The sequence below is a fragment of the Dermacentor andersoni genome, chromosome 1, assembly GCF_023375885.2.
Source record: "Dermacentor andersoni chromosome 1, qqDerAnde1_hic_scaffold, whole genome shotgun sequence".
Lineage (NCBI taxonomy): Eukaryota > Metazoa > Arthropoda > Arachnida > Ixodida > Ixodidae > Dermacentor > Dermacentor andersoni.
In genome coordinates this window covers 261,565,985-261,589,935 of record NC_092814.1, presented here as the reverse complement: position 1 = coordinate 261,589,935, position 23,951 = coordinate 261,565,985, and the positions used below count along the sequence as shown (strand labels likewise).

General features: G+C 49.6%; 1 protein-coding gene across 4 annotated transcripts in view; it reads right to left on the bottom strand.

Annotated features, from left to right (window-relative positions):
- Positions 1-23,951, bottom strand: part of raw (NDT-like domain-containg protein raw) — a 141,820-nt gene that overhangs the window by 56,309 nt on the left and 61,560 nt on the right. For 3 of the 4 annotated variants that reach the window (XM_055063724.1, XM_055063723.1, XM_055063725.1), the window contains exon 2: positions 23,179-23,258. The exons of the other annotated variant lie outside the window; for it this stretch is intronic. In XM_055063724.1, coding sequence (XP_054919699.1) covers positions 23,179-23,258 — 80 coding nt within the window. The remainder of the gene's footprint in view (positions 1-23,178; positions 23,259-23,951) is intronic. 4 annotated transcript variants of the gene reach the window in all.

Genomic DNA, 23,951 nt, shown 5'->3' with positions numbered 1-23,951 from the left:
AGTTTTGCGGAATTTTTGAACATCGCCTGCGGCAGATAGCATAATTCTTGTCCTTGAGCTGGATTATTCGAAGAGGCGGACATTACTAGCACGAGAAATGAAGGTATATTCAACTAACTAACAAACGTTAACTAGATAACTTCTTAATTACTTTACGGCACATATTGCAATTCACGAATTGTAGCTGGTGAGCTTGTAAGAATTATACACGCTTGAATCTCGGGGATGACACCAGCTTCGAGATATTATTTCCTAAAGTGTGGGACGAAATACATGGGCGTTCCAGATACTTTTGTGCTTCAATGCATGAAAGAGCGTTTTGTTAAAAAAGGTAAGTGGAACAGTGCATCTTTACGGCGACTTTGATGGCGCATACGTCCAAACTGGTGTCATTCTGGAAATACATTCCAAGTGGATACGCCTTGCAATCTCACCGGATACAATCCGCAAATTGCAATATGTGGGGCAAAGTAATTAATTAAGAATTAGCGAATTTTTTTATTAGTTGAATATGAGTTTCCATTTCTCGACCCGGTCCGCCTCTCCGAATAATCCAGCTCAAGGACCAGAATTATGCTAACTGCAACACGATCTTTAAGAACCCCGGAGAACTAAAAAAAAAAATGATCACCCCGTATAATTTCTCTGCTGCCTTTATTATATTATCGAAGCTGCTGATGTCACTGCTTCGTTTATCTTCGACTACATATATATCTTGTTTCTGCCAATGCCAACAACATTTCTCGCTGATTTCATGCTTGCTGCGTCCTTCACTGCTTCTCCAATCTTTCCAATTTAACATAACGTAAAGAGTGTGCAGATCCCACGCCCTGTGGAAATCGATGTTATGCGAAGCACTCTTCAGGCACCCGGCTATATAGCATTGTCTCGGGTTCCGCAAAGCGATATCAGGTGGACCAACGCGTTTGTGTAAACTGTGTATTTGTGTGTGCGTGTGGGTCGCGAGCGTGCGTTTCTATAACGGCAGCAGCACGACGACGACTACGTTGAAGACGATCGCATGGCGGGCAACGGCGTGCTTTCTGCGCCGGCCGTGCGACGCGAGCTTACGACACGCATGTCGATTGTTGCTTCCTGCGCGAGCAGTGGACGCGCGTAAGCTAAAACAAAAACGCAAATTGTGACGTCATCAGCGACTACGTGTTATGCAGTCGTATACGTACATGCGGCTATGTCAGGTTGGTGTATGTCAAAACCACGAATAGCATTTGTATTCTGGAGAAGAAATGTTAATTAACTTGGGCGATCATGAAGTCGGTACAGCGTCGCATAACTTATACGTAGCGTGCTGCGAGGAAAATACAGTACTGAGGAAAGTGGGCCGGTCCCTGATATGGTGAACTCCTAACACGGCGCCTCAGAACGCGAGCTCTCGCAAGGAATGAAGACGAGGAAGTGCCACGGGGACCGCGCGGTCGAACGTTTCAGACAGCTGGCTTGGCTTTGGAACGAGACAAGTGTGCGTAGCAATGGAGACGAGAAATAACGAGCGCGATCGTGGGGGCCCAATGGTTGGAGCGCCGGGACGCCGTGCTCGACGGCAGAGGTTCCGTTCCGCTGTCGGTCGCAGGTTATTTTCTTTTCATTAAAGCGAGGCGAGGCAGGAACATACTTACCCACCGGCCGGCCTCAAAGTGCCAAGACTGAGGAAAAAGAGAGCGACCGAACCTGGCCATTTCAGTATTCAGAAAACCGACACATACAGGGCGATATTTTCACTTTAATTCGAATCACGCCACCTGCCACAAGATTTCTGTAGTCCGAAGCCTCGTCAAGAGCGCCGAAACAATTTAGTCGTCCCCGCACTTCAGAAGGAAGCAAAGAACACAGCAATCCGTGACGTTAGCATGGACGGTTATACAAAGGCAATCATTAGCTGCCGACAGGGCGAGAACGAAAGGAAGACGGCGGCTGCCGACCTACCCCGGCCACGGCACCGTGTTTCGATACGTTACGGCACGTGTGCTGCGAGGGGCAGGGGGTCAACGTCGCAGACAAGCCTCTCTCCGCGGTCGGTGGCCTCCTCCTTCGTCCACAAGACCATCGTCCTCTAGGAAAAGCGCATGGCGTCGTGCACGAGATTACCAGCACTGAATGACCCGCGTCGTATGTTCGCGAGACTAAAAAACATCCCGGAACGTCAACACATGAATGACCTTGGCCACGTAAACAGGGGAGGACGCACTGCTGTGGCAGAACACTACGAGCTTTTCGATCACCACCTGATTAACCCCGACGGCGCCGTCGCCTTGGAGAGAGAAAACAACCACCGGCGGCGGCTCCTTTGGGAACCCTGGCGCATCCAAAAGACGCCCTTTGTAACATCGGTCGTTCGTCGGGAACACATTACCTGCCGTTTGCTCTCAAGGACTGCGAAAAGTGTCAGTACACCCGCCGTGGTTTCTCAGTGGCTATGGTGTTGGGCTGCTGAGCACGAGGTCGCGGGATCGAATCCCGGCCACGGCGGCCGCATTTCGTTGGGGGCGAAATGCGAAAACACCCGTGTACTTAGATTTAGGTGCACGTTAAAGAGCCCCAGGTGGTCGAAATTTCCGGAGTCCCCCACTACGGCGTGCCTCATAATCAGAAAGTGGTTTTGGCACGTAAAACCCCATAATTTTTTTTTTAAAGTGTCAGCGCGCGCCTGTCAAAGCGCTGAAAAAAAAAATTACGCACACAGCAAATAAACACTGCTATATACGCCTCACGCCATCTCACCCATGAAGAAGGAGCCGGTGGGGCTCCGAAAAGTCGGCGTTTTGAAAAATAAATTTTGGTTGGAGTTGTCTTTGCTTTCCTTGCTCTTTAATTGAAAGAATGATTCGCATTAAAACGTAGCGACCTGCAGCTTGTTGAAGCGATGGATTGTTTTCCGCGAGCCCTGGCGCGCTATACACAATGCTCAGAAACAGTAATTGCACACTTAATCTCTGGCATATAGTTACCAGAAGACGCTCCATTTAGGAATTGATATCGCCTCCACGTTCATGCCGCTATGCAGGAAATCCAACATAACATGACTGAACACTTGACACTATAGCAACATAATAAAACATAACACAATATAACGTGAGCCGTCTTAAATTAGTGCTCGTGTGCCCTATAGACATACTCTTAATTTTACTTGCAGCTGGTTTATGGAGCGACGAGCAATCAAGATATCTCTTTCACTGCCGTGTGATGTCTGACAAACCCCTTTTCTAAAGAACTAAAATCTATCAGATAATGGATGTTGCATCCTTGGCCCTGTGCCGAATATAAGTTCGAGAAGTATCCGGACTCCACACTGTATAAACCTGTCGAAATAGCTCAGCTGCTGAAACGTTTTTCATCTGAGAGCGAGGTGGCGGATTTGTTTTCCTGCTGCTGCCGGCTGCATATACGTTTGGCTGTAGGCGGTGTGAAAAAGCGCCACTGAGATGCATACCGCGGCGGGTCCGTTCTAATAGCGAACGAACTGCTTTTTGAATACGCGCAAGCCAGTGCCCTTGCATGGGTACACACAATGTTGACAGATCTTTTCCCGAAAGGATCCAACCGCGTCGCGCACAATGTCGAATGCGCTGCTTGTTCCGCCTCGTTAATATGCACTGGATATTTCAGTGGCATATTAAGCGACTAAAACGGGCGCAGGCTTTCAGCCACGCTGGAGAAAGTGAGCGCTTGGATTACGCATGCATACCGCGTTGCTGGCGTCAATTCAAGAAAACTCCTGTGCACCCACCGAGCGTTGAAGAGAGAGCGGCAAAAGTGAAAACGGCTCGTGCGGAATATATACGACGGGGCCGTCACGCCGCAGTGCGTGGCTTTGGCAGCTTTTGCACTTTTTGCTCCTGCCTTGCCACCTCTGCTCATATTGCATAATCAAGCCGGAGTAGTGACTACCTTTTCCAAAGGCCGCGAGCTGTGCGCTAGACGACGCTTCTCAGTAGCGGTCGCACGCTTCTTCCATGTGGAATCGTCGTGACCATCCGATTGTGGAGCGATACGGGAACGACAATTACCTGCATCACAGATAGGCGTCACTAAAGGCTTATCAGCCGAAGTACACGATGAATATATAGCTGCTTGGAAATGTGGACGCTGGACGTTTCAGCGGCCAGTGGCAATTCCTGTCGCTTGTATATTTTAAGCCTTTGTACGCTGAGCAGCAACCGAAACTCCTTTGCGATAAGGAAGCTAGGGTTATCACACCGACACTACGAGGCTGTATATATGGCGGCATCACACTTTATCTTCAGTAACCGTCGGGACGTTCCGCTGCTCAGCTCGCGCGAGCGCATACGTTCAGGTATGCGGGCCCAACAGCGGCATTTCCTATGCAGCAGATGCGATTATCATCGACGCATGGCTTGGGGGCGCAGTTTGGAAATCACGAGTTCTGGTGGCCGTGTGTCAAATGCTTCCGTACGTGGCCACGGTTAATGGCACACCGTTGCAAGCACACTCCAAGCGAAAGCTGTACGGATGCATAGACTGGAAAATTTGCAGCACCGAAGAGTCCTATAAGCGCATTTCAAGAACGTACTGTGACTTTATTCGTGCAAATGAAGTACATATCTTGATTTCGCAAGTTAGGACCAATAATGCGGGTCTTCCCAATGAAACATTTGGCACATGCAGCGTTATACTGCAGCAACCTTACCATTACAGCCTTTGCTAGGAGCGTGATACGCACATCTAATCCGCGCCGCGCTTTGCACAGGACACACCTGGCCGCATAGACAGTAACGGTTACTGAAGAGCGGTAAAGCTGTGCTAAATATCCTATTTAGGTTGCACGAAAGGTCGCTTCGCGAAGAGCGTGCGTGCGCCTGTTTGCATTCACCCAAATTTCTGCATGCGTTAGCAATTGTGCTTGTGCAGGATACGCGTCCTGATATATAGCTCCGCTCAACTATGTATAGCTCGTATACGAAAAGTTGAGTCAGCGGATCATATCTCTTGTTCCAGTGAATACCGTCGCGCGAATACAAAGCTAGAGATAGATGAAGATCTTCCGTGCGGCATTCCCCGCTTCAACCAGCAGGGCGCCGCTCTCGAAGCGTCGGTGCAGACTCGTGCAGTGCACGCACCGAGCGTGGCGCTTGTGCTCGCGCTGTGCGTGCGACAATGGTGCCTCGCTGCAGAAGCGCGCCATCAGGTGCAGTTAGCGTCGGTCCCGACGCTATCGTCGACGGAGCGGTGATCGCGCAAGGGCACGCGCAGGGTCCAGGTCACGCCTATGAAGGCTCGCTGGACGGCGACCGTGTGCTAGCGCGGTCCACTATGTCTGGGCCCAGTCCACGTTTCCGCCGCATGCGCAGATAGTGCAGCGGCGCCAAGGCTATGCGCGATGTTGCTGCGCGCTCTCCTTTTTCTCCGGCCCCCGATGCGCGTTTCTTCTTGCTTACTTCTTTCGGTCGTCACCCGAGTTGACACTGGATCATGCAATACTTGCCGTTTTCGAGCAATCCGCGCAGACGTCGCTCGCGACTCTAGGGCGCCGTGGAAAAATTCTGCTCTCGCGCTACGCTGGCTACCGGTTGGCGATGCGGGAACGCGCTGCTTGCATCGTACAATGCGTGCGCCTGCGTGCGGGCCGAGTACATACTGCGCGGAGCTCGAGAAACGTGCTCGAAGAGCGGTGCACAAAGAGCGGTGACCGAGCGACCGCGCGCCACATCGGACAACCCGTAATTGCGCTGCAAAGCCATTGTGCACACTCACCACAAACATCGCGTCCGCTAGTGATACGAACCTGCCCTGTAGCACGCGATGCAAAACGGACGTCAATGGCAAAAATTCTTTGGTTACTGACGGCGGCTACGGTATATAGCGCGCGTGATTGGAACGTCGCTTACGGAAGGGGTAGGGGGTGGGGTGGGGGGGGCTGATAGCAAATGACATTTCGGTTTACTTCTCAAAGCTTAATACACCCAGGCAATGGGAGACACCGTAGCCGAGAGGTTCGGATTTGTTTCAGTCACCAGAATTTTCTCAATACACCGTTGTATTGGCGTTTCCCTACCGCATCCAAACGTGGCTTCCGCCACCAGGATCGAATCCACGACCGCCATGGGCAACCTGGGTACCCACGTTCGGCGCGATTCAAGCAACAACTTTCTATGACTGATGTAGTGCTGCGGAGCTTGTTGGCCAGATGCCAACGCCATTGTTTCACCTCGAGCACCGCCGAATGAGCGTGTACACCGCACCGGCATATACCACTCGGCACTTTCTCACAACGAAGGATGTTATCTGCTCTTCGCGGCGGTTATATATGCATATTGATGCGTACGTAACCCAATACGCCGCCGATTAGCAAATAAATTTATCTCTCTAGACAGGTGTCTTTGTGTCAGTGGCTTTCCTGTGACAAATCAATGCTGAGACAAAGTTGATCGTCGACCTGGGATGTTCATATTCGGTCCAAATAAATCATTTAGCTGGCAACAGTCAAAATGGAGTTTTGTTCTTGATTTACTCTAGAACACGCCCATTTTGGAAGAGAAAAAGAACTCGTGTTCTGCATGGGAAAAAAGTAACCTCGAAAGTGCCTAACTTTATCTTCGCCTGGTTCAATTGAATAACTCTCGCGGTAGCGCTTTTTCTGTAAGTTTTATAAGATGTCCCGTACTCGTATTATGCGTACCGTACACGTGTCGTTGGACAGGCAGTAGACGCCGACACACATGGTGTTGATATGACTAATTCGCAGCTCAAACAAAGCTGTGATTTTCTTTCTATTATTTTTTTTCCATATTGAACTTCTCGTAAGCAGCACATTTGTGCGGCTTTCCAGCATAACAAGGTCAGGCGAACTCGAGTGTGGGTGTAGCTTATGTACGGGTGCTAAGCGTGTTCGGGGAATCCTTTGTTTTTGAAAGCACAAGACAGCGAAATGAGGTACAAGAAGAAATTATTTTGTACTAACGCTTCTCTAGCTTCGACATTGTTGAGGGGACAGCACAGCGACAAAGAACAAGACAGGGAACCGCATTGCACTTGTGCTGCTCCCTGTTGTCTGTTTCTCTCTTTTTTTTCTTGCATTCCTTCAACCTAAACCGTCTTCACTTGCCGCATTCGCTTGCTGTGGTCCCGCATGCTGGCACTTTGAGCGGGTGGTGTGGTGCTCGCAGCGAATCAAAGGCCTGGAATGAGCTGAGACTGAGCTATATTGACGCTCACCAGTCCGCATAAGTGCTCGCAAATAATGTGTACCGCGGTCAAACTGCTAAAACTACCCGAGGGGTACCGCGGGTATAAGAGGCGCCGTAAACTGAGCCAACTGAAGTTCTGCGCTCTGCCCACGGTGACTGATAAGTTTCTAAAAAGAAAACGAGCAGTAGGGTGTTTCTTGAACAAATTGCTGCGGTGAGCCAGTTTTCGAGGCAACGTGCGCTGGCTCTTCTTGGCTCAGATTCCCAGCAAGGTTGTTCCACTGCCTCACTCGTACGTGCTGGGTGGAAGTGGCATTCGCAGTTCTGACAACCCGAAGCTCTGAGGTTGCAAGGCGCGCAAAGGCCAAACAGCGCGTACGAGGGCGACCAGCATTCCAGCACGAGCGTTCAAAACTGGCCGCCCTCTATCTCCGTTCTGCCCAGAGTACAAAGACGTTAGCAGCGCGAAGCATTTCACCTGGTCTCGCCAGAGCTTCCGCGTTGAGAGGAAGAAAATGCTCGACAACTTCAGAAGGGAATTTCCTCATGACATGAGTACGGCAATTAGTATTGTCCAAAAGGCCGAGGACAGTATGAAAGAAGTGACCGCTCCCTTTTCTGCAAGGAAATGAGCTGATGGACACGTGGTGACATATCTCTGTGCCGCGGAAAGAAACTCTGAGGCAGAGCCATTACTGGTACAGACTGCCGTGACCTGACAATGGCCCTTGCCTTTAGCAACACTCATTACCAGTAGATCGTCGAGCTCGATCAAGCGCCACAGTTAAAGTGCATAGCAAAAAAATACAAGGTGGTTGGTTAGGCCACAAGCTTCTTTCTCCGACGGCATTAGGCATGTCGAGTGCATATAGGACACGCTGGAAGAACATGAAGTACGCTGGGCAAAGCGGATGCGAAGGCAACGAAGACGAAAAATGCGCGCGCTCACGTCTCGCTTATGTTTTCCCGATTTGTGCTAAAAGCGACGCTTTCCTTTTCGAACCTCGCCAGGTTTCGTGACCATGGCTGCGGCCTGGCTGTTCTCTTGCCGAACAGGCCAACCAATCACAGCGTAGTACGCGCGCCGCTGGGTTCCTTGCACCACCACCAGATGGCGCTCGCCCCCGCGAATCCGCGGCTGCACGGTAATGAGGAAGTAAACGCTTCTTGCAGATAGAATGAATTCGAATTGCGCTACGTATACGTATGCGCATGCTGCCTCTGAAACAATGATGCGTTCAAAGCATCCGTCGTATACTTGCTGGTAGTCAGCAACTCCCATTAACAAAAGGCTTGGTATAATTTGTGTGCGCCTTCGCTTGTGTGTGTGTGTACTCGTGTTTCGACTCTTTATGCACTCACACAAAACTTTGTTATGTTTTGACGCCAACTCGTTCGATCTGCGGCATATTTTTCTTCATCCTTTCCCTTCCTACCCTTTCCTCCTAGTGCACTTACCACAGCGAGACCACGACAATGTTACGGAATAGCTGCGGATGTGCAGTTTTTGTCAAGAGTACACGGGCTACGCTGACTTCGAACGCAATGCTGACTACGGGATGTTTAAAGGAGTTCCTGTGGCATATGTCAAAAGCTTTAACGGCCACGTGGGAAATGAAAATAATTCTCGTACTCGCCACCCAGAGGTCTGTAGTATCGGGAACGCCACGAGAACTGCGCTACACAGCCGAATGATATATATGGTGAAGGCACTGTGCAGCTCTTATACTTTTAACAAAGGCTGTATCTTATATGTTCACCGATATGGGGGGCTATGAACATGCGTGTTTGGAAGTGTAAATATGAACTTTTCTCAACTTAAATTATTTGAGAAATATTAAATGGCTTTAAATGTACAGTCGCCGCACGGCTGCACTCTTGCGGTCGTCATTAATTCACTGGTGTGGATGTGGATAATGGCCACGCGACCATCGTGGGCATCGCAAGCGCCAGCACGTTGACAAAAGTTGTTGCTCGGATAAGAGAAAATCACCTTGAGGAGCGCTAGCAGCCGTGGCAGCGTGCTTGTCATTCATCAGATAAGAGCAGGTTACGTAGAGAGAGAAAGAGATAGAGATAGAGAGAGATAGAGTGACGAAAGGAAATACACAAAGTTTGCCAGGACACTTTCCGGCTGGCTGCCTTGTACTGGTGGCAAAGAGACAAAGGAATGAAAAGATAAAACTGCACGCAAACACACGAGGAAGAGCACAAAGAATGACACGACCGTCACAGTGCAATGCCAACGTTTTCAAAAGGCGAAGCGTGGAGGCTATCTCCAGATTTCTGGCGCTGTGATGCTCTGTGAACCTCTGTGATGTCTCGAGAAATAAATTGACCGAAACACACACATACACACGCGCACGCACACACGCGCACGCACGCACGCACACACATACACGCACACACACGCACACTGACAGATACGAAAGAGGCTTACCGAGCAGGGAAAGCACATGCAACGCACAACGCGTTGGCGTCAGTGAAGTTTCGCAGGACGGCTGGGGGGCGCGCGAGATGCGCAGGCCCGAGTGCGCCAGGGCGACGCACCAGCGCTGTGCACGCACTTCCGCGCGCAGCGTGGGAGGCCGACACAAGCATTGCCACATCGGGCAGTGTTCCGCGCTCTTCTGGCTCCGTTGTTTGCCCGGTCATGCGGGCATGGATAGCAAGGGAATGGGGGCACCAACCACGGCTCATGCGTGCATGGTACGGCGGTTTGAGCGATTGCGAAATGAGCCTCTGGCATCCAGACTCGATTAGTTTCATTCTGATATCGCATTTGGAATTTTCCCTAATTGGAGAAAAGCTTTCAGGACAACCGTTGCCATTCCTGCGTTCTGTGGGTGTGTGAAATTACGCACTCGCCTTTTGCGATGCACCTTTAGTGTCTTCTTTTTGTGGGTTGCAGCATGTAGCGCCACAGTTCGCGCTTTGACTTGACGTTCGCACAAGCGTTGGACAACGAGATTCGCAAATCTAGGCCCTGCGGGAAATTAACGTGTACATACGGTACTGGCGCATGGATGGCGCATTAGAGGTCTTTCGGTGTTCCGAATCAGTCTATAGCACTGTCTTTTCAAAGAACCGTCCCTGCCCCGATAAAGATCAGGGCCATTGCGGCCAGTGGGTGCACAGGACACGTGCCTACATGGCTACGTCGGCTCACGGCGGCGTACGTTCAAAGGTGCGATGGTCCTCGAGGAATGCCGGATCCGAGAACCATTCGTGACATGCATGCCTCGACCAGGTTTTACGCCATGGGCTGCCTTCGTGGCGACCGTCCGCCGGCAGTCCACTGTACCATCGTCGCTCACGGAAGCGCGGCGATCCGTGCCCCGTGCGGTGGCCACTCTGCGGCGACCATGGACGGCGCGTGCCCCATCGCAGGCATCGCGTAAACAAAAGGGTGCCGTTGCGCCACGTGCGGCAACCGCGCGCTCTTGCCAGGAGTGGCCGCGACCACCCAGGACAGCTATTCCCGGCCACACACATGCATGCACGCATACACACACGGCGCTCGCCTGTCTTGCGCTCCCTTCTCGCTTATTTTGACACGGACTGCGGTGCAGGCCACGACCAGAAAGCACCGCCTTAAGTCCGCCGTACGTATCGACTTACTTATCCGCGCTGACGCGGCGCTAATCAGCCACGGTGATTGCTCACATGGCGCAGCGGGCATTACACACAGCTGCATCGTGTACAAGAGACACAAAAGTTATGCGAACAGTAACACAAGTAACCAGTTTATCGCATAGAGCGAAGGGAAACGCGAATCTGGCGGCATCCAAGGAAACGTCCATGCTTCGCCTTTTTTTCTCCCTGGCTCGCACGAATTGCCGTGCCACGATCTCTTGCTCCGTTACATAAGCGTGGTGATATGGCGAAGTTGGCGAGAGTTTGGAAGGCGCCAGCACAGGTGTTTTAATTTATGAATGTCCAGGCGTTCTCTTCTCTTGACAGACCGCGAAATGAATAAAAACAAGTGACAGTTGTAAAGGAAGTTCACAGAAAAAAACGGCGAAATGACATGTCGCCTATATCATGTTGGACCTGCTAAAATATATCGTTACGATGGGAAAAGAGGACAATGTCGTCGAAGGTGAAGACGACGAAGTGGCAACAGCCTCTCGGGATTCTCAACTACTTCATCTCATGTACTCACAGTTTATTTTTCATCTTGGATTATATATTTATTTTCCCTTTCCCTTTCCCTGCAGTCTATTGCTTGCATACAAGGACATATTCGACCTGAACAACCGACCCTTAGGCCAGGCGTCACTTGTCAAACATCGTATACATACAGGCGATAATCCACCCATCCATCGGCGGGCCTACCGAGTTTCAGCTTCGGAGCGTCACGTCATCAAAACGGAAGCAGACAAGATGCTAGCGAAAGGCATCATTAAGCCATCGTCAAGTCCCTGGGAACGGAACCTCATGGCGACGCCGACGGCAGAAATGCGCCTGGAGTGTCCATATAAAATTGCTTTCGCAATAATAATAATAATAAAAAAGATCGCACTTGTTTCTCTCCTTCAGTTTGTTTCACCCGTCACTCATGAATTTGTTTACCCGATCCAGCATAAACAGCAATGTAATGGCAAGCAAATGGCGAGAATCCGTTGCAGACGACGGGCCAGAGTAATTCGGGCAGTTCAACGTAGCCTTCAGCTGCTGGACACCAGAGCCAGATGACGGAAATTATAAGGGCCGCCCCAGTTCAAGAATTTCCGGAGAGAGAAAGTTCTTGTCACTGTCACTGTCAGAGACTTCTCGACTTCCACGCTGGTTCAAAAGCCCAAACCGAGTATATTCCACCCTCTCCACATGGCGCCCTTTTAGCACACCTGAACAGCAGTGCGTGCTGAGAGAGAGTCGCAGTGTGAGTACCTTCACGCCTTACGAGAATAGGTCTGAGGCATCATCTGAGGTACGGAGCAGACATGGTTTTCCGCTACCTCCGTCAAAAGGCTGATAGGGCCATTCATTCTTTACTCTCGTCACGTGTTTCTAAAGGCCACAACAATGTTTCGGAGAGAGCCACAGTGGAGTGCCGGAGGCGCACTGTCTGTCGAAAAAGAGCTCTCGGGGATAGGCAGCCGCTGGGCCCTTCGGCGGGCGGGTACAATGTAATTCTTCGCTATGTGCATTGTACGGTCGTCGCCGTGTCACGTTAGTCGCGAGATAGTGTGTCGTTCTGTCGTCAAAAGTACGTCGCTGGTCTGTCCTTCTCTCGCGCTTCCCCTGTATTTTTTGTTGGATATATATTTTGTCTACGTCAATGGCAAGTGGACCGGTGACAGTAAACAGGAAGTCATCAGGAGCTGCTCAAAGGAGGTCCCCCCCCTTTTTTCTTTCCTTTTTTTTTTCTTCTTCCTGACAGCGCGTTACAGAAAGCACGCGTTGCGATGTTCCGGTAGCGGGGGCCGTCAATGGGTACCGCAGGCGCACTTCGCTCGCGCGCGCGTCAGCGTGACCAAAGCAGCGCGGCATTTGGCGCCCTTTCGCACGAGTCGACGCCAACGCCAATGAACACGCGCCGCCACAGCATGCGGCAGTAGTAGACCCGCACGGGAGCGATTCCTGGAACCGTTTACGAGAGCACCGTTACGCAACGCGAGTCTGGCTGACAGCTATACGCATAACTTTGAGACGCGCACAAGCTCTTAAAATGCACGCGGTTGCGCAACGGCGACCCCGAAGGGAACGCTGTGTCCAGGAGCGACTGTCACGCGTTGCCACATTCGCGTCTGTCAGCACGAGAAACTTGTACACTCGCTCGCGTTCGCTTATAGGTTAAGTTCACTGCTCTCGTTCTCGCCAGTTTCGCCAATGAACGTCGGTGTGCAAGTCACTGTTCCTCTCGTCTACGCGCGCCAAGAAACAGGTGTCAGCAATACGAGTACAGATTATCATGGAATTATACTCACAATGCTGTGACGTGAAATGGTGATAAAAGAAAACGGGTACCAGAAAACAAAATTCAATTTTGGCGTTTTTAGGGATCGTTTTTTATTCGGTTGATGGGCATATATCCTCGCTCGAATAAGAAAAAAAAAATGGCCTTGTAACAGACCGGAAACGTTTTCAGCAGATTGCTAAAAAGAACGATTCTTTACTGTGGACAGAGAAGTGCGAAAACCGTACTTGCTTATAGCGTTAACGGGACGGGGTATTGTGAACCTTCAACAGCGCCTGCTTGGAGCTCGAACCAGGTTGACCATCGGAGAGGGTTCGGCAGGGAAGACGAGATGATGTAAAAACAAATAACAGAAGTTTAATACATCATTACGGGTGACGGTGCGCTCCAAGACAAAAAATACAGAAGCGTTCAGCGTGCGTCCACCTGCACGCAAGGGCAGAGAGGATGCGACCACTCGTGGCGGCTCCGACGACGTGCTGAGCGAAGGTACCGACGCACGAAAGCAATTGACGATTTACGGACCGCCAGACGCACGCAAAAGAAGATCCAGCGCCGGTTAGACAAGCTCGAATCGCAACGTTGTACTGCCTATTGTGAGTCGCTAGATCCACACAAGCCTTTATCACAATTATGGAGAACGGTGCGCGGCCTCCGGACACTCCCGTAGTGCGGTTGCCATTCAAGGCTCTAGCCCTCTCTCAAAAGAGACCGGAAATTGACGCGGCAGGGGAGTTCTGCGCCAGATTATCCGGCCAACTCACAGCTCCAAACATTCCACCACCTTCGAGTAGTTGTCCGCCACCACGTGATCACCGCATGGATCTACCATTTTCAATCCACAGACTCAAGGCAGCATTGCCGTACATCAGCGCCAGGACCTGATGGAATTTCCTACCGAGCTCTGTGTCACCTGGGTGAGCGAGCGAGAGTTGTTCTCCTTGAGCTGTACAATGAATTATGGAGAGATGGCACGTTACCAATAAACTGGAAGACAAGTCGCCTTGTTCCACTGCTGAAGCCTGGCAAGTCGCCGTTGGAGCTCTCATCATATCGCCCGATCGCTTTGGCAAGCTGTGTGGGCAAAGTAACGGAGAGGATGGTCCTAGGACGCCTGGAGTGGTACTTGGAGTACCACAAGACCTACCCGGATTCCATGACAGGCTTTCGAATTGGTCGATCAACGATCGATGACGTCGTCGAACTGGTCACCTACGTTCAGCATGAGAAATGCCGTAATCGTATCTACGCTTCTTCGTTCCTCTACATGACAACGTATGACAACGTTACGCGTGAAGCCATCCTCTCTGCTCTCGAAGAGGTAGGAGTGGGTGGTCGGATGTTTCAATGGATACGCAGCTATTTTTCCATACGGTCCTTTATTGTAAGCACCGAGGAAGGCCATACTCCTCTACATTATAGCTACCGTGGCGTCCCCCAAGGCGGTGTACTTAGCCCAGTGTCACTTAATTTAACCCTAATTGCTCTCGTTGAGCACGTGCAAAGCGCAGTCAGGCTATCAATGTACGCGGATGAGATCTGCATATGGACGTCTGCAGTAACACGCCTACAGTTGCGAGCGAGAATTCAGAGAGCTGCCAGCCAAACTGCTATCTACCTCCGAATCGAGGCCTGGAAATTTCCTCCGAGAAACGCGCACTAGTATCGTTTACGCGCAAGCCCATGACAAACTACAGCGTAATGATAAATGGCCGAATAATACCATATGTTCGATCTTACAAGTTTCTAAGTGAAATAATTGACAGGGACTTGCCATCGAGCCCTCACGTATCATACGTGGAAAAACGGTTGACAGGCATCGGCCACCTGTTCAAGTTTTTCACTGGCAAGACTTGGGGAATGTCGACAAGTGCTATGCTACAACTACAGGGTACTTTTTCTCGGCTTTCTGCGGTACAGCTTGCCAGTAATAACCAACACAGGCAAAACGAATCTACGCACAATGCAAAGTGTTCAGGCTCAAACGCTCCGGATCTGTCTAGGCCTACCTCAGAGTGCATCAACAGTGGCTACTATAGCAATCGCTAGAGACCGCCTTGTCAAGACCCACATTGAAACTGAAGCGCTGAGGACCCATATAAGGCATCTTGCCAAAACTCCTCTCCACCACCTAGCCTCCCTACCAGCGGACATACCACGCACATCTTTCAGCGAAACGATAACTGCATATGATGAATGCCAGCCTGTTTAACTTTGGCTGCGAGACCTTCGATTCCTCCATGGTGCATAGCTCAGCCGAAAACCAACCTCACAATACCTGACATCACGAAAAAAAGCTGATCTATCATCACCAGCCCTTAAATAGCTCACGTTACTACTTTTGTACGAGAACTACCGTGACTTTACGCATATCTACACTGATGGATATGTCCTGCCAAACAGCTCCGCTGCGGCAATCGTGATACCAGCGAAAGTTACAACCATCAAATTTAAGACGACTCACGCGACATCATCGACGGCAGCAGAGCTCGCAGCGCTCTTTACCGCCCTTCATTACATCGGTGATGAACAACCACACATGTGGACGATCTTCTGCGATTCAAAGGCGGCACTGTAGTCTATACTGTCACCTTTACGACGCGGACTGCACGAACAGCTAGTATTTCAGATTACAGAGACGATGCACCATATAAGTGACGCAGGCCATGAAATAACTTTCCAATGGCTTCCAAGTCACTGCGGGATTATGATCGGCAATGAACGTGCCGATCAAGCTGACCGTTCAGCCCATACTGAGAACCACCATGCACTGACCAATACCGCTTTCTAGAACTGACGCAGCATGGAAGCTCTACCTGTTTCCTCGCCACTACACCACGTCGCAATGGAATGAGCCACATTTCAGGAATTCCCGACTATACTCCCTCGATCCCACATTAAGCCTTCGAGTCCCATGAAAGCTTCGCCTTGGAGACGCCACGCTTTTGTATCGACTGTGGTTGGGGGTTGCTTTTACCAAAGCCTATGCGTTCCGCATAGGGATGGCCGACACCGCAACTTGTGACCACTGCAGCCATGAAGAATCGATTGGTCATATTTTGTGCGACTTCCCGCAGTACAGTCCACAGAGGGAATCCCTTCACCACGAATTCGACCAGCTGGACGACCGACCACTATCAGAAGAAGGAATTCTACACCATCAACAGGACCTAACGTCACAGAAGAAGGCCGTGCAAGAGCTACTATGCTTCTTGCGATCTACCGGCCTTTGTGAACGCCTTTAACAGGAACGCCCTTTGTGTGCTCATTTTCCCCCTTTTTTTAACCCTTACCTCTCTGTCCCCTTTCTAACTCCTAACTCCCAACCCCAGTTTAGGGTAGCAAACCGGTTAAATCGGGTTAACCTTCCTGCCTTTCGTCTTCATCTTTCTTTCTCTCTCTCTCTCTGTTTCCTTTGGTGACACATTTTCTTTTTCTATTGTAACCATGTTCTTCGCGAATACCAGCTCAATAAAACGTAAACGCTTTCTGCCAACTACTCATCAGTAGTTTCCTTCTTTTTTTGTTTTTTTTTCTTCAGATTCCGACATGGCATTGCCAGACCTTCGGAGCTACCTAGGTTCGCGTTTTTAAATGCGAAGCATTTCTTGGCGAACATTTGCCACTTTGACAGTATCTATCTATCTATCTATCTATCTATCTATCTATCTATCTATCTATCTATCTATCTATCTATCTATCTATCTATCTATCTATCTATCTATCTATCTATCTATCTATCTATCTATCTATGTGGCCGCCTACGTATGTACGAAAATAAGCGTAGGGTAGCAAACCGGATCTTCCCCTGGTTAACCTCCCTGCCTTTCCCCTTTCCTCTGTCTCTTCCTCTCTCTCTCTAGGCATAGTATGACAAGAGCGTATGACGAACATAAATGATAGGTTATGACATGCGTGTCACGTAGGTCATGAAACAGCCGCCTATATCTTGGTGCTCTCATGGTCGTTTCGTTTACTTGGTATGTACCAAAATTGGCATAGTGTGACAAGAGTGTATGACGAACATAAATGATAAGTCAAGACATGAATGTCATGGCATGCGTGTCATGTAGGTCATGAAACAGCCGCCTACGTCTTGGTGCTGCCATGGTCGTTTCGTTAACGTGTACATGCGTGCGTGCGTGCGCGCGTGTGAACAAACGCCCGCGCACGCTGGCGTGTCTTGTGACTCGTTGCCGTGAACTCAACACCGTACCACACGTTGCCAGTCCTTCCAGATGCCAGTTGCCAGATGGCAAGGATGTTGCCGTCGTTCATTGGCGATTTTTACGAACGCTGTCAGTAATCAGATTTGTGCGCAGTTGCCCGCAAACGCGATCCACTTTTCTGCGCGGAGCACGTCGGCTGTGCCCCGTTGTGTGCAAGGATCACCAAATTATATTGCGGGTGACCTTGTTTCGCTTTTGTTTTTTTCTTGAAACCAGACGAATTATGTTGGCTTTTTTGTAATTTTTGAAATCTTGTGTTCTCTTTCATAGATCTTCGGATTCTTAAACGATTACGTTGGGATATCAGGTTTGTCAGCGGAGAAATTTCCTGTTTTATCGCAGGTTAATTATAAAGATAATTATCATCGGCGACAACAACCATCCCCATCAACGTAACTGTCACGTTGAGCGACAAAAACGACGAAGTGGGCTCACCGTCACGCTCTGTTTCATATTGGTTCTGCAGCGGGGCCAGGGCAGCATTCCCCCTTCCGATTCTGACATGAGCGTTGTGCGCACAAATACTATATCTGTGCAGCTCTGTGCATACAGTGGCCTGAGTGGAACGGCCAGTAAACGTCTAGCTACAAACACTGACGGTTTTCCTTCGGTCTCATCTCATGCACCATCGAGGTGCGATGCTTGCACGCCGCTGGCGGAGCTGATCAACACGCCAGCGTTTTAAGACTCCTATAGTAGGAAGCTAGCGCGCTGTTTTATTCAATTATATGGATACTCTAGGCGCATTTCTATCGTCGGCGTCGCCATGATGTCCCGTATAAAGTCCAAGGGCGATAGCATCCTCGCCGCGCGCCGTACGATGCATGTGTGAGTGAAAGCTTGCGAGGGTGAGCCGACGATGGTGGCTCAAATGTCAAGCGCGGAAGGGAGGAAATCAGGGAGGAAGCTCGCCGTCTTCCGTCGCGCGCACCGCACCAGGGGAGGGGAGGGCGTTCTACTCCGGCGGCCGCGCGGGCCCTATAGCTACCTCGAAAGCGACAGCGATGAGTACAGAGTCTACGTGCACCGAGGGCTAATAGCTTCGTGTGCGCTCTGTTCTCGCCGCATAGTTGCGTTAAAGCGAGATGCAGCACGAAGGTCAATTCGCTCGCTGCAGCTGCCGCGCTTCCTCACTCAAGCATTTTGACAGTGAGTGTGCGCGGTCATCGAGTGAGATGTGTTCATGTTTGCTTATGCGCGCGTGACACCATGCTCGTTAATTTATTTACTAAGCAAATGCTTACAAATTTATACAGCCGATAAAGCTACTATCCGTACTTCGCGTAGCTGTCTACTAATTTGCTATCGCTATCAATGCTTCGCCTTTCGTACGAAACTGCGACCTTTTTTTTTTTGCTGAGCAGCAGCAGTTGCCTCGCGTCCTGTGTCTCGTCAAGCACCCCACCACCCTGCCCCCATTTGTATTGTTAGAACACCCTCCAAGGAACTTCAGTCCAATGCGCACCTAACTAAGCTTGCTATCGCTTTTCATGATATCCGCCCTTTGGCCGAAACTGCCAATCTCTGTTGTTCTTTTTTTCGTTAAGGTGATACTGATTATCAAGTTTCCTTCAGTTCCTTCCGCTGTGCCATTGATATGGCCCGAGATTGATTACACCACTTCTGGTGTATGCCTACAGTACAGTTGATCAGAGATGGCGGGTAATAAATGATTTAATAGAAAACAAAGATAGCAAAAGTTATTGGTGGTATTTCGTGCTGCCAATTTATCCAGTAAAAGCAAGTGTCGACCGGAAGCTATCAGTATTGCAAATTGTGCACGGCCGATAACTCCCACATGCATAGGAAAAAACTTGTGGCACAACCAATGCAGTATAGGCTACCGCACTGAAAGGCGGCACCACTTCTCCTTTATATATATATATATATATATATATATATATATATATATATATATATACATATATACATATATATTGCTTAAGCTGAATACAGAAAGGGAAAATAGGAGGCTGGAGACGGAGTTGTAGCGTTGCTTCATCGAAGCGGAGAGGACGTGCCTTGCCACGCTGTAGATACTGATTCCTTCGGACGAAGCGTGTCGCATCGGTCACGAGATGACAATCCCTTTCTTGATTTTGGTTCAGCATACGCTACCGACCTTCGCACACAGCGTTGACGACCCAGCGATTAAAAGCGCAACGCTTCCTCGAAAAGCATGGATGTGTGTTGCATGACCGGCCTCAGTCAGAAGCCACAGCGTCGCCCACCCTTACGAGGAAAGGACCGGGGGGAGGAGGTAACGCACCCGCATGCAGCTGCGGCGGTCTGCCCGTATTGCAGCCAGCATCCATGCGCGCCACTGTAGAACCTTGACCCGCCAGTGCGCGCATTACGGATGCAGGTATGCTCAGGCAGAAGTATGCATGAAGGTTCCACAGGCGAAACGTTGTTGCAGCGCCGCGCAACAGCGCGCTCGCTCCCGCGTGGAATGCAGATGTCCACGATCGAGATGGCTGCGTTCCCCGTTCAGCAACGGTATACCCTGCTTATTGCATGCCGGGAAATCAAGAGCATGTATAGCGTACTTCAGGAGCGCGCGTCTCGCCCACAGTGCGTGATCCCGCAAGTTCCACTTCGCATGACGCCGCGGTCTTGCGTACTTGAGAAGCGAGAGAAGAAAGACGGGGCTGGAGATGGACGCCGAGAGGGGTCGGAGGGAAGCACTCATCACGGCAGTGCTCGCAATCGGAAAACGCGCCACCTGCTCGTCTCGATGTGCGCCGCCTGATTGCCCGCTTGATGAGAAACGGCCGCAATATAGTCTAGAGCACATGGCCCACCGCGTTCGAACCGGTCCGCGAGCGCTTTAGCTACGCTTCTCGTCCTTCGACGTTTTCATTTGGCTCGACCGCGGGGCGGCACCAGCGACGTGTATATATATATATATATATATATATATATATATATATATATATATATATATATATATCTGCCTAGTTTGTGCTTTCGCAGTTCGGCCGAGTTGCCGCGTGACCAGGGTGAGATCGGCGTGAAAGTCGCCATGAATTCCACGCGGGGACAGACATGCGTCCACGAAAAGCCACAAAGAGATTCAGTATAGGTCACTCGTGACTCGCACGGAATGGATTAACATAGGCGGACTGGCCGAATAAAAGAAAGGCGATAGAGACGAGAATGAAACAGCAGCGACGTCGAAGCCTCTTCAGCGCCGAAAGACAAATCCGCAGGGGTTCTTGCGCTAGAGGACGCTCTATGGAAATGAAGCGCAGCATTTATGCTCTGGCGTTCTTAACAAACAAAAACGACTCGTCCATGGTTATATTTCCTTTTTACTTGACTAAATCCCTCCATGTATACATTTACTCCCCGGCCTCGAGTTCATCCCCGGCCGTCTCCCACCTCCCATCTTTTCTCCTTCAGCAGCCCATGAAGTTGGCCAGTGCCGACCACCTCAAAATACTTTGTTGTCAAGTGTCGTAGACATGAAACACGCCGCGGTATATCGCTCATAATCCATGCAGGATCGAAACAATACAAAGAGAGAAGAAAGCGTGAATTTATCAACAGTGGTTGAACAAGGCAACGCTCAGCATGGATCTCTTAGAAGCTTCGAGTCATCGTATACTCAAGGGGACTTGTCGTCTTAGTCTCCTCGTCGAAACGCTGGCTCGTGGCTTCTAAGATCCCAATCTGGGGCTTTTCTTGCTCAACCGCTGTTGATAAATTATCCGCGCATGGTCTCAGACTATGCGGTCGCGCCTCCTGCCTGCATGCCGACAATTTCGTAAACGCGCCCTTCTGTGCGCACGTTGCGCGGATGTTGATGCAGCGTTTCTGCTGCAGCCGAAACGCTGCAGGGTTTGAGTCAAATCACGATTTTTACCCAAACCGATGTCGTCGGGCTTATTGCAGCGTATAGAGCGAGAAAACACGGTAGCGACTGACTGCCGTGACGTTTTTCGGTTGAGGTATAGATCTGAGCCGGCCGCCCGCGTGCATACTTACTTACGGCTGAGCAAGCGCACGTGCGAACAACTGGCGTTCCGAAACGAAAACAAACAGCTGTGCCGCGAGGAGAGCGTTAGCCCGTCAGACCGATGTATTCTGAGCGCGCGTTGGGAAGCGGGTCTTCGTTCGTCATTTTTAAAGCCCCTTCGGTGTCGATCATTTTTGAGGTGACAAGGGGGCAGAACAGCTCCAATTTACAGGCTGAAGCCATGCTCCTCAGTCTCGCAACCTTTGCGAGACTGAGGTGCAAGTGCCGTTACATAGATCGGTTGGAGATGAAAATGCAGTTTCGGATGAGCTATAGCAACGCGTTGGTTCCCCGGAGGTCACCGTCGCCAATTTCACACGGCCTTCTGCAGAGCGTTGCTCACCCAGCGTACTCGGCAAGCACACATTGAAGAGAACGACAGAGCCTTCGAGGCTCCGAGCAGTCCTTGGCTGTGAGCCGAATGGTAAGGGCACTGCGTCATCACATGCGGCTCGCGTCCGCCAGTTACTTGTTCTGCTGCTGTTTGATTGCCTGCTTGACGACGACGTTCAAATAGCCAGAGAGATGTAGACAGATCGAGAGAAGGGGAATAATATTTACATGACATCTGTTAAGAGAAAGGGAAATCCTATACGAAGATGAAAAAGACGTTGAAGATATTGTGTGCCGCGGTAAAACACCCTTTTCAAGCCTTTTTTTGTTGTTGAGCAGTAGTTCGCAGCCCGTACATTTGAAATACACCAGAGTGACACCGATACAGATTAGATACGCAGTGTGTTGCTTGAGGCACGTACTACGTCATGTATTATTATGTGTATTGATTTATGGGCATGGGGGTGTCACTTTGGTTCGTTTTCAAACTTATTACCGAGAATAAAATTGCTTTTTTTTCATTATCATCATAATTATGACTAATCATTATCGTCATCATTATTATTATTATTTTATATTGGCTGGAATAGAAAAAAAAGAAGAAAAAGCTTCTTTGCTGCAAAAATTATAAGGACGCTCGTACTGATGCAGAATGTGAAAGAAAATGCTTGCGCTCCGTTTCGCAAAACACAACAATGGCTTGTATGAACAGATAGAAAGTCAGTCGTTATTAGGTCATTTCAGGCAAAGTTATTTGCAGCCATTTTTCGACCATCATGGGTTTAAGTGAAAACAAACAAACAGAAATTTGTGCGTGTAGGCGGTTGCGTAAAAATAAATTTGCCACATTATTTGAGCCATCTAAAAAATTCCCCCCTGTCCAGATAGCCAGGTATCAGCTTTTTTTTTTTTTTTTTTTTAGAAAACAGCTGACTGTTCAAATGCAGTTTTCTTCAAATATTCAGGTACATCATAAACAATAAGAAAGTAATGTGTGTAAAATTTTTTAGTGGCTAAAATAAACTGAGAAATCTACTTTCAAGTATCCGTCAACTTGTAGCAAATTTTTTTTTTTCCGCGCTCAAATCTATGCTGGTCGAAGGGGGCGAAAAAGAAGAAAGATATGCTGGGCCACTCCGCGTGGAACGGCCATATTTTGAATATGTTAAGGACGCTGACCGATAAGGGACTGTTTTCAAATAGATTAAAAACTCTGCGATTAAGCTCTTCTTTTGTTTTGCTGTTTAATAACAGCCGACAAAATGGGTACGTAGGCTACACTAGAGCCGGCTACTGCGAGATACCGTTAAGAAATTGAAACTACCTATCTATTTATGAACACACACACACATACCACACAAATACACTAAATCTAAAAAAAAGAATAAAGAATGAAAAAACTCGGCGCCATTCGACTCTGTGGAGAAGGATGACTAGCGAAGCTGTGTATGTGGGCCCCTTAATGGCGAACTGCACCTCCGCCACAGGTCGGCCCGGTGTTGCACTTACTTCGGGATGGGCCCACGAATGAAAAATTGTTGGTCTACGCGTGGACGCGATCCACCAGATCCTAGCCATAGACAGCTTCGCTGTAAAAAGAGAAGTAAATGTAAACGAGACTAAAAGTGAAGCTAACCAGAAGAAGATTTCCGTAAGCACCCGCGTTAAGTTCATGCCCGCTGTGTTATAAAAGCGCTATTTGTTATACGCGCACACACGAATGTCATCATTCAAGCAGTCCTAAGAGTGTTAACACTCACAGTAGAGTTCTCCAAGAACCTACAACTTCTATCAAATTTATTAGGTTGCCGTCCACGAGGGAATTCAGTGGTGCTTTCAAAGCAATTTATCTATATGGGTCGTTATTCTCGGGCGATCACTTGCGAAGATAGCTTCACTTTGGCGAGATTTCGCGAGACTGGGCAATGAACGCGTCGAAGTAACGGCCACTGACGGCGCTCTTGGCAATGTGCGAAGATAGCGACCTTGGCGTAGCGCAACGCGTAAAACGCTGTCGGCCGTACATACGCGGACGCGTCCGGTGCTGAGTCTCGCAAATTCTCGCGAAAGTAAACTATCTCCGAAAGTGATCGCCCGAGAACACCGGCCCTGGTTAGAGAGGCATGACAATGAGCCAATTATTTTCGTTAAGGAAAAGTCACGTTTACTTTTTTAATGTGTCATATATATGTATGATGCCTAGCTCCAAACGTGACGTTTGTGGGTGCAAAAGAAAAATTGCGCACCTCTTATGTGAATGCCCTTGTTTCCTAGCCATAAAG